At 35.1% G+C, this 16267-nt stretch overlaps 1 protein-coding gene across 1 annotated transcript in view; it reads left to right on the top strand.

Moving 5' to 3' along the window:
* The first annotated feature begins 1049 nt into the window (after positions 1-1049).
* Positions 1050-16267, top strand: part of EFHC2 (EF-hand domain containing 2) — a 163116-nt gene continuing 147898 nt past the window's right edge. Inside the window, exons 1-2 of the mRNA XM_044669224.1 lie at positions 1050-1079; positions 9461-9649. Of these exons, the coding sequence (XP_044525159.1) occupies positions 1050-1079; positions 9461-9649 (219 nt within the window). The remainder of the gene's footprint in view (positions 1080-9460; positions 9650-16267) is intronic.

Genomic DNA, 16267 nt, shown 5'->3' with positions numbered 1-16267 from the left:
CTCAAAAAATATTTTTTTCTTGGTAACTTTTAATTTTTTCTTTACATTTCCAAATGTATCCCTTCTTCCACCATTCATAGAGCTGGCTTTTAGAACAAAGAATAAAAGTGGGGACAGAATAGTTCAGAAAAACTAACCAATATATCAAAAAGTCCGTTATATGCAGTAGTACCTTTGTAAAGAAGCAAGGGGCCTTTTATAATTTCTTGGGTAACAAACTTGGCCATTATAATTTTGCAGTATTCAATTTTGTTTGCATTATTGTTCTTTCTGCTTCTGTTTTAGTCATTGTCTCTCTCTGAGATGCTAGATGAGGCAGTGGATAGAGGAGTCAGGAATTCAGTTTTGGCCTCAGATGCTTACTAGCAATGTAACCCTGGGCAAATCATTTAACTTCTGTTTTCCTCAGTTTCCTCCTCTGTAAAATGAGGATAACAATAGCAACTACATCCCAGGGTGGTTGTGAGGATCAAATGAGATAATAATTGTAAGGCACTTAGCACAGTGCCTAACACCCTAGTAAATGATATAGAAATATTAAATTTTAAAATGTCTATATCTTTCTCTTCCCTGTCTTTCTCTTTTTCTCTCCTTAAACAGTTCTGGTTCGGCTTATGTCACATTAAATCATCTTCTTTAAGTATTCCCACGTGGGATAAAAATGGTGTTTTCTACAGCTTTGCCATATAGCTTAGACAAGCTTTTCCTGAGGTCCTACTCCATATAGTTGAGACTGGTTCTTTAAACGTTATTCAAATGATTATTGAGACTTGATTGGGGATTAAGGCTTGGACTGTTTGTTAATGTGGCTTCCTAGTCAAAAGCCAAAGAAACTCCAGCCTCCTTTTTCAGGCTTCTCACTGTGGTCCAGCAGAATTTCTAACAGCAAGAAGCTATGCTCGGTTTTCGTCAATGTAGAATTTTTATTGAATATCCATCCCTTCCTAAGTAAACTTACTTTTGTTAACTATTAGATTATTATTATGAGTGTCTTATTTCAATCTAGAGTTAACCTTAAAGTATGAAACTGAATCAACTCTTCCGACCCCATGGCATCCAACTGTGATAGAATGAAGTTGGTGAGCAGGGTTATTCACTCAATCCTATTTGCCCCCATTATCCTAATTTTGATTTATTGCCTAGGTGCGTTAAATATTCTTTCTTTCCCAGGGATATTTTAACAAAAGCATTTCTGTTAGCTCTGAACCGTCATGGAAAACGCTTCATCATAAAACCCTCTTTCTTCTCTAGGGAGGCATCCCCTGCCCCATTGCCTCCTCCCAACTGCATCCTCAATCAGTATACACAGATTACAAATGCCTGTGGTCAGAAGTCTTTAAAAAGAAAAAGCAAACATTAAAAAAAAAAAAAAAGATAAACAGACATCCTGTGTCCAGGGAGAAAAGGCTTCTGTCCTTTTGGCAGAAAGGAGATTATGGGTCCCTGGTCTCCTTGTGGTGGCTACTTCTACACCTACATGGGGTGTTCCTCTCGTGGGAGGGTTTGCTGGGCACATGCAGCAGAGTGGCTGTGGAGCTGCCCTTAGAGACTGGCTAGACATCAAAGAAGCCAGCTCATCCACTGGGGCCATCACTAATTGTCTTAACTTCTGTCTTGCCACTAGATTTGGTGGATAACTTTGGAAGAGAGGGTAAGGATGACAGCTTTGTGCAATTTCTGCCCAAGAATCTTCTGTCTCAGAGACTTTCATACAGCTGTTTGTAGGTTTTCCTTAGTTAAGCTGTCTTGTTTCAGAAATAATGAGGAACCCATAACCTAGAACTGCCAGATATAACACTCCGAAGTTCTTTTCCCACAGAACAGGGGTCGGCAACGTATGGCTCTCGAGCCATATCTGGCTCTTTTGAGAGTCAATTTTTTTTCAGGCGCTGTTACAGGAGCCGCACTGTGAGCATTGTACGGCTCTCACGAAATTACATTTTAAAAAATGTGGCATTTATGGCTCTCACGGCCAAAAAGGTTGCGGACTTCTGCTACAGAGGCTCTGAAGCCTAATGCCTTGAAGGTAGGATCTAGGAGAGTAAGTTTGTCCTAGGCTTTACCTATCCTTTCAATTCTTCATGGCATGAGTTTAGATCCTTTCAGTGAAAGACCTCATCCTAAATTATGGTGATTATTCAAATAAATTTCCTAAATTTCAATTTCTGCAAGGTGGGCTAATCAAGCCAGTTTACCTAATAATCACCAAACAGTTTTGGGGATTCACAGATCTTCAGTTATTAATAATTCTTGTCTTTCTTATTGGTACATGCAAATGACTGGGCTTGGAAAAGGCTTGGAGGCAGTCTGTGCCCTGTGGGCATAATTATCTCCCCTCTTTGACCAGCTGCTTTCTTAGCTTTTCATATGCAGATTAACTTCTCAAAGCTTCAATATCCTTTACACCATTCAAATTAGTTTATTTAAAGTTTTAAATCCTTTATGAAATATGAAATCTACTCAAATCTCAAAGACTCACCCTTTAGATTGTATTCATCATGTTTCATTCCATTATATTTATGAATCACATTTTTAAAGCCATTTCCTTAAGTTGATGGGCATTTACTTTATTTCCAACTCTTTGTTACAATGAAAAGGTCATGTCTTGGTATATAAGTGACCTCTTTTTGCCATTGACTTTGGAGTATATGCCTCTCTGGAACCTCTGGGTCAAAAAGTATAGGACATTTTAGTCACTTTCTAACTCAGGCAGTCTGTTAAGCCTTAGGAATACAAATACAAAAGAAGTCAACAAGTATTTATTATATATATTTAAGGATAATAGAAAGTCCTTTCCCTAAAGGAGATTTCATTTTAAAAGGCTATGACAATACATATGGGATTGTGGTGGCTGGGAAAGGCCTGGGTCAATGGGATGGTCCATAGTAAGAGGGAAGATTTTTTTACTCTCTGAAGGGTAAGATTTTTTTCCCTTGAAAAATAACGAATTCTTTTTGAACACATGAAGTTTGAGATGTTTATAGGGCATCTAGTTCAAGATGTCCAATAGGCAGAGTGAGGTTAGGGCTAGATAAATAGATTCTAGACTCATCTGTGTGAAAATGATAGTTGAATCTAAGGGACTTGAAGAGATCCAGCAGGACAGCATGGAGTGAGAGGAGAAGCAAGCGTCATTTGGATGAAAATAAAGCAAAGGAGACCGAGGTGGAGAACCAGGTGCAAACATGGTTCATGAAAACCTAGTTGAAAAAGGAGTATACAGAGAAGGTTCCCATTAAGTATCAAAGGGAGGTCAAGAAGCATGAGGATTAAGGAAAAACCCTTAGATTTGGCCATTAAGCGATTGCTATTAACTTTGAGGGGAGCAGTTTCAGTTGAATGAAGTTGAAAGCCAGATTGCTAGGAGTTAAGAAAAGAGTAAGAAAAGACAAAAAGAAGGCACCAATTGTAGAGGGCTTTTTTAAGGAATATCATTATAGAAGAATAAAAAACAAAATAGTAGGGATAATCAGATCAAATGATGGGTTTTTTCTTTTTTAAAGAATGGAGGAAACCTGGAAAAAACCCGGAACTCTGGGTAGGTAGGGAAATGATGGAATATTAGTGAGAAAATATTGGAGAAAATGGGGTAGGATTGGATTAAGGGTTCCTGTAAAAGAATTTCCCTTGGCATGGAGAAGACCACCTCAGAGTGTGAGATGGGGTTTAGGTAGAGATCATAGGAGAAGACAGATGAGTGATTAGAGAAGAGGGAACTAGCTCTTGGCAAATATAATGATACTTAATATAATAATATAATATAATATAACATGATATGATATAATATATAATGATGATGATGATTATTCAAAAATTGAAATGAGTAAGTACTAGAGTACTTTCTTTATAAAGTGATAATTCTTGGCAGTATCTTTGAACCATGCATTCCCCAACAAATGAATAATGGATGTTCAATATTGATGGTTGGTTGGCTCTTTTTTGAGACAACAATTGCAAGTCACTCTCTTTAGCTGTGGTGTTGAGAATGTAAGCAGGGAGAGTTTCTGGGGTCACTTTGACTCCTTATTCCAGTCAGCAAGTACTAGGATCTTTTGCCTTTGGCAAGCATTGTCATAAAAAAAGATCTAAAAAATAAAAACAATATGCACAGAAATGTGAGTATGAGACAGAATAGTCAAGAAAGACTAACACATCCATGAAGAACAAAGAAAAATAAAATCTAAAAAATATCAGCTAATATTCTGACAGAGTATGAAATTACATTCTAAATAAGTGCCTCTCTTTTAAAAACTCAAATATTTTGTTTTGACACAGCAGACAAACACACAAATAAATTAACAACATGTATTTTCCTCCAAATAGCTAAACACAGTAGTGTAAAATAGTTGATTGTAATGGTAGAGGGCATATCGAAATGACCATTAACCTATTTCTGAATCCACCTAATTCTACTACCATAAAACTGACCTTTTTTTTTTTTTCAGCTTGGCCAAGGTTATAAGAAACTTAGCCAAAGGAGTTGATAAAATACAAATATACTATGATTATAACATTTTCCTTATTTACATGTGAAAATAGGATATGAAGTTAGTATTGGATTATTTCTGATGAAGATGGGCAATTTAGAGGTGATTGCTAATACTCTCATTTAATCATTCATTCTATAATTTTGTTAGGATTTTTTTTTAGTAAGCTTACCACTTTATATTTTTGATAATCTATATTGTTCCTCTTTTTAAAAATTAGAGCAACATTTTCTGATCTCTTGTCCTGGGCAATCTCTCCTATTTTCAAAGATTTTTTTCAAATCAAATCCATAAGTTCTTTAAGTATCTTGGGAAGTAGTTTATCTAAGGTTGATGATGTGAATTTATTGAGAACAAACAGGTGCTATCTTACCATCTCCTCAGTGTAATCCTGATTTTCCATTTCTTGAAGATTAAATTTTTTTCTATATTTCTTAAAATGATCCTAGTAAATTGGTAAAGTAAGAAGTCACAAGAAGTAATGAAGTGAAAAAGAACTGAATTGAGAGTCAGAGCTCTTGTATTTTGGTTCTGTTATTTGCTTCTTTTACTCACTTAACCTTCCTAGGCCTCATTTGCCATTATTATAATAATGACTGGATTGGACCCGGTGTGATACACATATATCTTTGGGTATGTGTGTATAATGCATATGCATGTGAATTACATATGTATGTATATGCATTTCAGACACTTTCAAAACTTTTTGCAGCTCTCCAGAAGTCCTTAGCCAACTAATTAGGAACCAGTATCCTAAACTATGCAAAAAATAGTGAAAGATTGTGTTTTAACAAACTTTTATGAAGTAAATATAGCCTTAAGCTATGAGCTTGGTAAGGATGACATAGACAAAAGAGGGACCAGTGCAAAAATTTTTGACCAGTACAAACATTTAAAGTTAAATATTGATTTGTAGAATATATCAGTATATCAAATATTCTTTTTTAGCTATTAGGCTTTATGCCAGAAATGCAATGATGGTTCAATATTAGAAAATAATTAACATAATAAATCTTTTCAATAATAAAATGTAATACCCAATTATCTTAAAGATACCAAAAAAGCATAGAAATGGGAGAACTTTTCCTTAATATGATTAAAAAGTACTAACTTGAATTTAAAAATCTAGTATTATGTTTAAAGGAAAAGAATTAGACACCTTCCCAATAATATAAAGTAAAGCTATTTATTATCACATTGCTATTGTTTTGATGTTATCTGTAGCAATGGGGCAGCTAAGTTGCACAGTGGATAGAGCACTAGACTTGGAATCATCTTCCTGAGTTCAAATCTGGCCTCAGACACTTACTAGCCGTGTTACCCTGGGCAAGTCACTTAACCCTGTTTGCCTCTGTTCCTCATCCGTAAAATGAGCTGGAAAAGAAAATAGCAAACCACTCCAGTATCTTTGCCAAGAAAACCTCAAAACTCATCATGAAGAAATGACTGAACAACAAAAATCGAAAGCAATAAGACCAAATGTATTTAATGGAATAAGAATTTTAAAATGGCTCTGTGTCTACCACCCCTGTTGTTGCTGCTGCCAACTGCCATAGGAGTTCCATGAGCCCGAGATACAGGATGGGAAAAGGAAACTGAACCAGTAATTTAATTGAAGCTGGTCAGTTGGATAAGTGAGAATGAAGACAGATGGACAATAGAGAGACGAAGTAAAAAACCAGTCATGGCTGGTATTGAGTGACCAGGGTTCATGGTGGCCATGGCTGCCTTTGCCTATTCTTCCAGATGGGAAAGTGGCAAGTGGAGTACAAAGCATGTTATGCTCAGTAGTGGACTTCCCTCTGCCTCTTAATTTAGGAGAGATAGACAGCCTATCTAAAACAGTGAAGTGCCTTTCTCCTCCCCCTCCCCTCGCTTCATTTCTGTTGAACAGTGCAGAGGTCTAATCTAAAGTTTTTCTATTATTTCCGATTTAAATGAGTGCTTTAATCCTAGCATGATACCGATAACATATGATTGATGGTTTTCAATTTATGCATTTTTTTTCTAAGTAGGGAGTTGCAAAAGCACAGTAATTGATTTTGCTATACAGGTGAAAGTGAATTAATTGTTGGTAAATTTTGATACTGACTTATGGAATAAGCATTAAGAGAAAATGAAAGTGAATTCTAATAAATATCTCAATGCAGGTAAAGCTGGAAATGAAGCTTTTGCAAAAAAACTTCAGAATTTAGGCAAAAGTGAGTTAAACACTATTGGGATTTGGTTGGAGGTTGGATGATTGGGTCAATTAACTTCTGCAGTGTTTTCTTCTAATCTTCTCCCCCACTAGCTTCTCCTCACTGTCAAAGTATATAGAGAAATCTCTCTGTAAGCTTAAGGTCAAGGAGAAGGACTAATAAATGCCTACTTTCTAGAAGAAAAGAGAAGGATAGTGTCTGGATTAAGGAGATAACACCCACATTCCAAAGGTGGGGGCCAGAGAAAGGAACATAGTTCTCCTTTTCATTTTTGCCTTCAAACCAATAAACCTCCAAACTTTTATGGCATAATGGCTACATAGAGAAATTTTCAGAATTTTTGTTTATAGAACTAAAGTAATTAAATAATTGGAAAGATATTCAAGTATTTCATTAAGTTTAGAAAAATAAAGAAAAATATCATTGTTACTCAGATTAATCCATAGATGTACTTTAATGCTAATGAAATAACTAATTGTGCACTTAAAAGACTCAGTTAAAAAATAGCAAAATTAACTCAAAGAACAAATAATTTAGAACATTAAGGAGAATTATGAAAAAAAGGGGGATACTTTACTTCTACAACTTTTATAGCACTGCCAAGCTGTAATTATCAAAATTAATTGGTATTTCTGTTCTAAAACATAGAAAAAAGAATTCAGTGGAAGAGATTAAATAAATGAAATAGAATAGAAATTCATTTAATTGATTAGTCTTTGGTAAATCAATTATCACAAATTATTGGAAAATATTAAAAATTATTATTTAAAAATTATTAGTAAAGTTAGATGCCAGTATAATAAAAATGAGATTAGATCTTATTTTCACAGCATGTATAATAAAAAATGTTACATGTAGAATCTAAGCACAAATGATAACAAATTAGAAGATAATGGAATATTAACTCTTTTACATTAGTTAAAATTTTTTCCTAGCTATCCAGAAAACCAAACATTATAAGAGAAGATTATAATTATAATTAGTTATATATTTATATTTAATTACAATTAAAATGCAGATAAAATTAATTATTTAAATGTATGATATGTAATTATTTTTATGTAATTATAATAATTATACATGCTTATTTAAAACTAATTACGTAAAAGTTTAAAAAGATTTTTATACCATAGAAGACAGAATAAAAAGGAGAAACAGACTGTGTGGGAAAACCTTTTAGCAAATATTTCTATTAAATTTTGACATCTCAAATATGTAAGGAATTGTCCTACGTTTATTAATAAGATCCTTTTCTTATTCATCAATATGAGCAGACAGTTTTCAACAGAAGAATATAAATTGCCAATTAATCACTTGAAAGATTTCAAGCTTTCCAATTGTTATAATCACATAAAATAAAACAACCTCAAGACACCACTTTATACCTATCAAATTGGCAATACTAATGCAAGGTAATAAATTCCATGCTGACATACTTATGAAGAAGCAAGCACACTATTATACTACTGATAAATTGGTGCAGGCCTTTTGAAAAACTAAATGATTTTTTGATAATGGCATCAGAACTATCCAAATCCTTTGACCCATTCTTCTCCCTTTTAGGATGTTTTCTAAGGTTGTTATTGAAATGTAGAATGCATCTACTTATACAAAAATTTCTTAGTGGCACCATTCAAGCAAAACAAAAACAATAAATATCCTATGCATTTTTCAGTTGGAATACTTGTTTAAGAAATTATGGTATGTAAATGTAATTAAATGTTATTATGCCATAAAAATGGAGAGTTATGAAAAACTGAAAAAACTATGGAAAGGCTTTTATGAAATAATGCAGAGAAAAGAAGAAAATAGAACCAACATGGAGATATGCATACTGACTAGTATACCAATAATCATAGCAACATCTTTAAAAGCTGAGATAAATATACAGAAAAGATGTTCTGGAGGAGACCTGGAGAAAAATAGGGAGATTTTGTTATCTTTTAAAAATTACTATATGATCAAGAAAATTAAGACAAATTTTAAATCATAGAAATCTTAAGTTTTATTATAATTTATTGCTTGTTTGTGTAATTGAATATTTTTGTTAGTATTAAAGATAATAAAATATGTATTATATGTGTGTATATTGGCATATATATCAATGTTTGGAAGTTAAGTAGTTTTGCTTTCTACTATTATCTTTATTCAATTAATCAAACAACAAATATTTTAGTTTGGCCAGTTGAGGAAGAATCTAGTGGGCGAATAAATAAAAAAAGAACAATTAGCAATAAAATATTATGAACGCTTAAATTGTTTTTTAGATATTATGTTGTGGTTTAGGTATTTAAGTCATGTCTGATTCTTTGTGATCCCTTTTTGGGGTTTTCTTGGCAAAGATAATTGCAGTGGTTTGCTATTTTCTTCTCCAGCTTATTTTACAGATGAGGAAACTGAGGCAAATAGAGTTAAGTGGCTTGCCCAAGAGTATATAGTTAGTAAGTGTCTGAGGGCAGATAAGAACTCAGGAAGATGAATTTTTCTGACTCCAGACCCAGTGCTCTCTCTATCCACTGTGCCACCTAGTTACTAGGTTGCTTAGAATTTTGGATTTATTCTTGCTATCTTAGAGTTTTGTGTCTTAATTTATGTCTTGATTTGCTCCATTTCAAACATGGCACACGTTTTTATATAAAAATTGATAGTAATTAGATACTATTTTCCAGTTTTTTTTGAAATGGGGAAACTAATGGTAAAAAAATAAAAATTTTAAAATTAACAAAGGTATCAAATGATTAACTTCAGGTATATTGATTTTTGTATTTACAGCTGGGGAAAGAAAGGTTCCATAAATCTCAACACTGGGGCTTTTGCAACTCCATTCCTATGCTAGTGAATGAAGATAAGCCTGGAATAGGTGGTGAACCTCTGTTTGGACACTGCCCGAAACCCAAATTTAGTGTTTATCCCCGAGGACTAGGAAGTGATGCACCATCATGGGTAGCATTTGACAAACAGGTAAGTTACTGATCTTATTTGAAATACAATTGTAAAAATTATAAATTATAAAATTTGTAACAATTGTAAAACATTTTTTAAATTGTAAAAAATATACAAAATAAATACAATTAAATTAAAATAAATATAATTAAAAATAATTATGGCATGAGGGCAAGCAACAACTATGGGATGTTTAGGAAAGGTCTCAGGTAGGAGATCTCATTTGAATGGCCTTGGAAAAATGGTGGCATGGGTAGACTGGGACATTTAAAATTTGTTTTTAAAAAAATTGAGTTCCAAATTCTTTCCCTCCCTTTTTCCCTTCCCCCATCATTGAGGAGGCATGCCATTTGATATAGATTATACACATGCAGTCATACAAAATGAGTCACGTCGTGAATAAAAGGACACTCCACCCTTGCCAAAAAATGAAGAAAAATAAAGTTTAAAAATATGATTCCATCTGTATTCATATGCCATCATTTTTTTTCTGGATATAGATAGCATTTTCCATGATGAGCCCTCAGAATTGCCTCGGAATCATACCGCTGAGAATAGCCAAGTCATTCACCGTGGCTCATCGAACAATATTGCAATTACTGTGTGCACTGTTCTGGTTCTGTTCACTTCACTTCCCATCAGTTTATAGAAGTCTTTCCAGGTTTTTCTGGGAGCATCCATTGTTATATATACTTTTGAACTTTTTCTTCTCCTTTACCTGCATGGGAATGCCATTCCCCTTTATGGGTCTCCTTGGCAGTCTGGCCTGGCTCTGTGATCCAGAGCTCCAGAGTGGGCAGCCAAGCTGCCGTCTGGCCCCCTTCCCTGTTCCATTGCCCTGCCTCGAAATCAGTCTGGAGAAGTCCATGGAGATGAGCTCACCATTTTGCTTATTACCACGCCATCATCTTGGTTCCTTCCCCTCACAGTGTCTTTTTAGGTCAAATTATAAATCTTAGGCCATATTAATTCACCACAAGAATATTTGAATTTTGTTAGAAAATCAGTCACCCAATCAAGTTTTCATTTAGATATCATAACTTCATTTTTTCCCCATTCAATAGCACAATTGATATTACTCTAAGAGACCTGAACTTAAAAAGCCCAAACCAAAACAAACCAAGAAGTTTTAGTCAGTAGTCTTAAATTCTTGCCCTTAAAGGCATAATACGAGATAATATTGTTTAGTAGAAATGTCTTATCTCATATTCCATGTACAGTGAAAGCAGGTATTATAGCTGTGTGGATGTGGAGAAGAAATAGGAGTTAAGTTTTGCTTGCTCTCCATTCTTTCTCACCTTTAGACCACTAATCAGCAAACATTTATTGGATAAATTGAGGCATATAACTCTATCCTAGGGAGATTTCCTCTAGCCAACATTAATGCAAAATTCTGAATTGGTCCATGGGCTCCCATTTCTATGAAATTATTTGTGTTCCTGTCCTAGGTTATAGATTTTTTTCCTCATATTTTTCTAGATTCGGTACTTTCAACAGGCCTTGCTACATAATAAATGCCCATAAATACATGATTAAAAAATGTGTTTAGATGGTCTTATGCGGTAGTTTTTTGTTGTCCTCTCCCCTAAAGGTAACTGTGTGCTGTGGTCCCACAATAAATAAATTGTGAAGGGCCCAAAGATAAGAGATTCTGTTTCTTAGCCCTGGCTTCATGAGGGAGTACCAGCAGTGTTTCAGACAGCATACTCTCCTGCATACGTAATGCAAATGCATTAAACTATTCTCTTGCATTTTTTTCAGATTGCAAGTTGTATTAAATTCCTTTTTTTAATATTTAATTTATAGATTTCAAACCATATTTTGTAGTCTTTTAGTTGGTTATAAAATCATGTAGAATATTTTATGAGGCTGGTATAATTTTAGCTTTAGACTATTTGAGAAGCTGCTTTAGTAGCTTGGAGACTTCAGTTTCTAACTAAATGGAACATAATTCCTTCAGGTTTTTGCTGTTGTTGTTGGTCAGCTGCTATTAAATATTCATTAAGGTTGAGATCAGATACGAAGGCTATGAAATATTTACTTCCTTTAATGAGGCTGTGAACCACATACTGCATCTTAGTTAATACCCAGGACAAATATTTAGGCACTTTCTAAATTAGGGCTTCCATAAACAAATCAAGACCTGTTAATTGTATTCTTTTTGAAATTAGCCTCACCCCTAACTCATACCCTGGGGAATATAGACACTTTCAGATGTTAGCTTCCTATTTAGAATTACTGCCACATTTATAAAATCCAGTAACTTAAACATAAAGGAAGATCTTTCTCCCAGTTTTCAGTAGATCTTAATGTCTCCATTCCAATCCATTGTTCAGACTGCAGATTCACAGACAGGATGCAATTTTAGTGAGCCTGGAGAGCAACAGTGGGCTTCTTTTAACAGTTTAAGTTTGGCACTTTATGATATTTGGCTTTTATAGACACACATGACAGTTACAGGATCATACAGTTAGAGCTAAAAGCGGACCTTAGAGATCATTTAGTCAGTTGACTTTAGAGGAGAAAATTTGAGAACCAGAGAAAATGAGTGACTCGTCCCAAATTCAGCATTCATGCTGCACAACAGTGCTTCCATAATCATTTGCTGCCTATATAGATATAATATAGAAACTTTCAGATAATAGAATATTATGCAGAATGCCTCTTGGTTTTTTTCCAACTTAGTGCAGTTGCTTTAATTAATTTGTTATTTTATGTGAACAGTGTTAACCTAGTAAAATAGGGAAAAAGGCATATTTCATGCATTGTTATTGTATTCTATTTTTTTAAACTCATACCTTAAAATCAGTGTTAAATATTATTAAGGCAGAAGAGCCATAAGGGCTAGGCAATTGTGGTTAAGTAAAACTTGCCCAGAGGCACACAGCTAGAAAGCCTCTGAGGTCAAATTTTAACACAGAACCTCCCATTTCTAGGCCTGGCTCTCTATCCACTGAGCCACTCAGCTGCCCCTGTTATTGTATTGTTCATGTTTGTAATCACATAGATTGCTTACTTAGTAAGAATTTCATAGTTCCTAAATATTTTGAATTAATGCATAAATAATTGTTTTGTGTTATTTCTTTTTTATATTATTATTTTTGTTCTCCTGAATTTGATAATGAATTAATAAAGAACAGGAAAACATATTGAATATGAGGCCATAAATCTCATTACATATATTGTTCAGTCATGTCTGACTCTCTGTGACCCTGTTTGAGGTTTTCTTGGCAAAGATACAAAAGTGGTTTGCCATTTCCTTCTTTAGCTCATTTTGCAGATGAATTGAAGCACACATATGTCAGGCTCTGGGCTAAGTGATTTGTAAATATTGTCTCATATAATCATCAAAAAATCCTGAGAGACAGATGCTAGTATCCCCATTTTCTAATTGAGGAAACTGAGGCAAACATAGGCTAGGTGACTTGCCCAGGGTCACAAAGCCTTTAAATCTCTGAGACTAGATTTGAACTCAAGCATTCCTGTCTCCAGCCCCAGCACTCTAATAACTGAGTCATCTAGCTGTTTCATTTTCTTTGTTTCCTTTTACATTGATGGAATTATTGTATATGTTCTTATCTTGGTTCTACTCACTTCACATTCAGTTCATGTAAGTCTTTATGTGCTTCTTTTTATCATCTTAGTTATAATTTCTTTTAGCTCAGTAGTATTACATTCATTTATTGCAATTTGTTTATCCATTCTCAAGTCAATGATCAATGACCATCTACTTTATTTTTAGTTCTTTTAAACTTCAAAAATGTTGCTATGGGGGGCAGCTGGGTAGCTCAGTGGATTGAGAGCCAGGCCTAGGAACGGGAGGTCCTAGGTTCAAACCTGGCCTCAGACTTCCTAGCTGTGTGACCCTGGGCAAGTCACTTAACCCCTATTGCCTAGCCCTTACCACTCTTCTGCCTTGGAGCCAATACAAAGTATTGACTCCAAGATGGAAGGTAAATGTTTTAGAAAAAAAAAAGTTGCTATGAGCATTTCCGTGTACACATGGCTTTGCTTTTTCCTTGACCTTTTTGTTTAATAGATCTAGGTTTAGAATCTCTAAGTCAAAGGAGATATATACATTTTAGACACTTAGAAAAATTTCAAATTACTTTACCAATGTAATGGTGAATGTACCAATGCATAGAAGTTAATGTGCCTGCTTTTCCACAAGCCCACCAACAATGGCTATTCCCATCTTTTGTCAGCTTTGTGGGTTGGGAGGTGAAACATCAGAGTTGTTTGGATTTGCATTTCTTTTATTTAGTAATTTGGAGCTTTCTTATAATTGTTAATAATTTGCAATTCTTATTTTAAGAATTGTTTATATCCTTTAATCACTTATGTTTTGGGGAATACCTTTTGGTCATAAATATTTCTATTGATAATACATATATCTCAGATATCAGGCCTGTATGAGAGATATTGAATACAAAGACTTCTCCTCATTTAGCTCTTTTCCTTTTAATCCTTGCATTGATTTTATTCATGTGGAAGCTTTATAGTTTCCTGAAATCATCTATTTTTGTTGCTTTTGTAATTGCCTCTGCCTTGTTTGGTTAAGATTCATTCCTTAGCCATGGGTGTAAAAAATATATAATCTATTTATATTCTTATTTTTTATGACATTAACATTCAGTCTATGTATAGTTGTTGGGGTATATATTTAAAGATGTAGGTCTAAATATAAATTCTAACAGACTACTTTCTAGTTTCCCAGGAATTCTTGTCAAATAGAGGTTCTTTCCTAGTCAATCAGAAATTAATCACTTACTAATGTGTGGGGTGAAAATTGTGCATTATTCCCCAATATACATTGATTAGTATTACTAATTATAGATTGGCAAATTCCTATAGTAAAGTAATGAAGTGCCCTCCACTAGGAGATATCAATCTCTCCTTTTGAAGAGAAGAAACCCCCTCCCCATGCAGCTTTATACATATATATTAATATAGGCCTTTAATATGCTGTTTTTCAAATGTGGCTAAGAGATTGCCTCCTTCCTTTTCTTCTATTCCCATGGGAAGAAGTTTAGGGGTGACCTAATTCTTATGAGACAAATCTTAAAAGTTACAAGTTATAATCTCGACTACATGTCCTGAGTAATGTTTCAAAGAGTGTTTTAGCTTGAATTGTTGCAATCTGATAAATCCTTGGACAGGCCTAAAACCCTGACTCAACTAAAAACTGCAAACCTAAGGAATATTCTCATATGCTTAGAAACATCAGAAGCACTGGGAAAAGATTCAGGAGGATAGAAGAAGGAGGGTAGAATAAGCTACAGATGATGGGAAAATGGAGATAGCATTGTGTTGGATCCCTATAAAATCTGAGTAAACCCAGGCATTGAGGCCCCACTGTTTCTGGGACTTAAGACTATGGAGCTGTGATCTCTCTCTCTGTCTCTCTCTGTCTCTGACTCTCTGTCTCTGTCTCTCTCTGTCTCTGACTCTCTCTGTCTCTCTGTCTCTTTCTCTGTCTGTCTGTCTGTCTGTCTCTCTCTCTCCCCCTCTTTCTTTCTCTCCCTCCCCCCTTCTTTCCCTCTCCCTCTCCCTCAGTTTCTGTTTCTGTCTCTGTTCCCCACCCCTTGTGTCTCTCTCTGTCTCTGTCTCTGTCTCAGCCCCACCCCGACCCCTTGTGACAGATACTGGCCATGCCCAACTGACATTCCCTCACCCTGTTCCCCAACCCCTTATGAGGAATTCCCTCACCCATAGCCCCCCCAAACTCCCACCTCCTGAGGACTATGTATAGACCCAGGCAGCATTCCTTACTCTATACCCATCCCCACCACACATCTCTGAATAAAGGCATGGGAACTCTGCCAGCATCAAATCTCCTGTCTGCTCATTAGAGTGATTTTGGGGGTATGAGCCCCCCAGAATTTCACTTGACACACTAGCAAGTCACTTAACCCTCATTGCCTAGCCCTTTCTACTCTTTTGCTTTGAATATACAGTATTGATTCTAAGACAGAAGGCAAAGGTTAAAAAAAATCAACAATTATTTATTGAGCTCTTACTCTCTATGAGGCACTGTGTGAATGCTGTGAATACAAAGATTACAAAAGTATCTCCTGCTCTCAAAGAGCTTATAGTCTAATAGGAGAGACTGTATGTTAAGGGGGGGAAAGGTACATGTTAGATTCAGAATAAATGAAAGATAAACTTGGAAGTGGATGTCTAATAGCTTGGGGGACTGAGGAAGGAATTTTGAGAAGGTAATCTTTGAATTGAGTCTTGAAGGAAACCAGGGATCTAAAGAAATAGAAAAGAGGAGAGGGAACATTCCAGACATGGAAGATTGGTGGAAAGGCGCAGAGAATGGCTTTGAGGAATGGCAGGATTGAAGAGAACATGGGGGAAGTAAAGTGTAAGAAAGGAAGAGACAGTTGTAAAGAGCTTTAAATGTCAAAGGATATGTTACTTCATGGCAGAGAGAATATTTATTCACTGGGGAGAGCCCAGTTTGAAGGCCCTTACCATCATCTAGGCAGGGGTCCAGGAAGGCCTGACCTAGGGTAGTGGCTGTTTGAATAGAAAGGACACAGAAGAGAAGCTAGGATGGAGGGGAAGATGACACCGGGATGAAACCCTGAATGACCAGGACGATGTTAGTGTACTCAGTGGTAACAGGGT

This window comes from Gracilinanus agilis, chromosome 3 (assembly GCF_016433145.1).
Source record: "Gracilinanus agilis isolate LMUSP501 chromosome 3, AgileGrace, whole genome shotgun sequence".
Lineage (NCBI taxonomy): Eukaryota > Metazoa > Chordata > Mammalia > Didelphimorphia > Didelphidae > Gracilinanus > Gracilinanus agilis.
The sequence above is the reverse complement of the archived record's forward strand: the minus strand, read 5'-3'. Positions and strand labels throughout refer to the sequence as shown.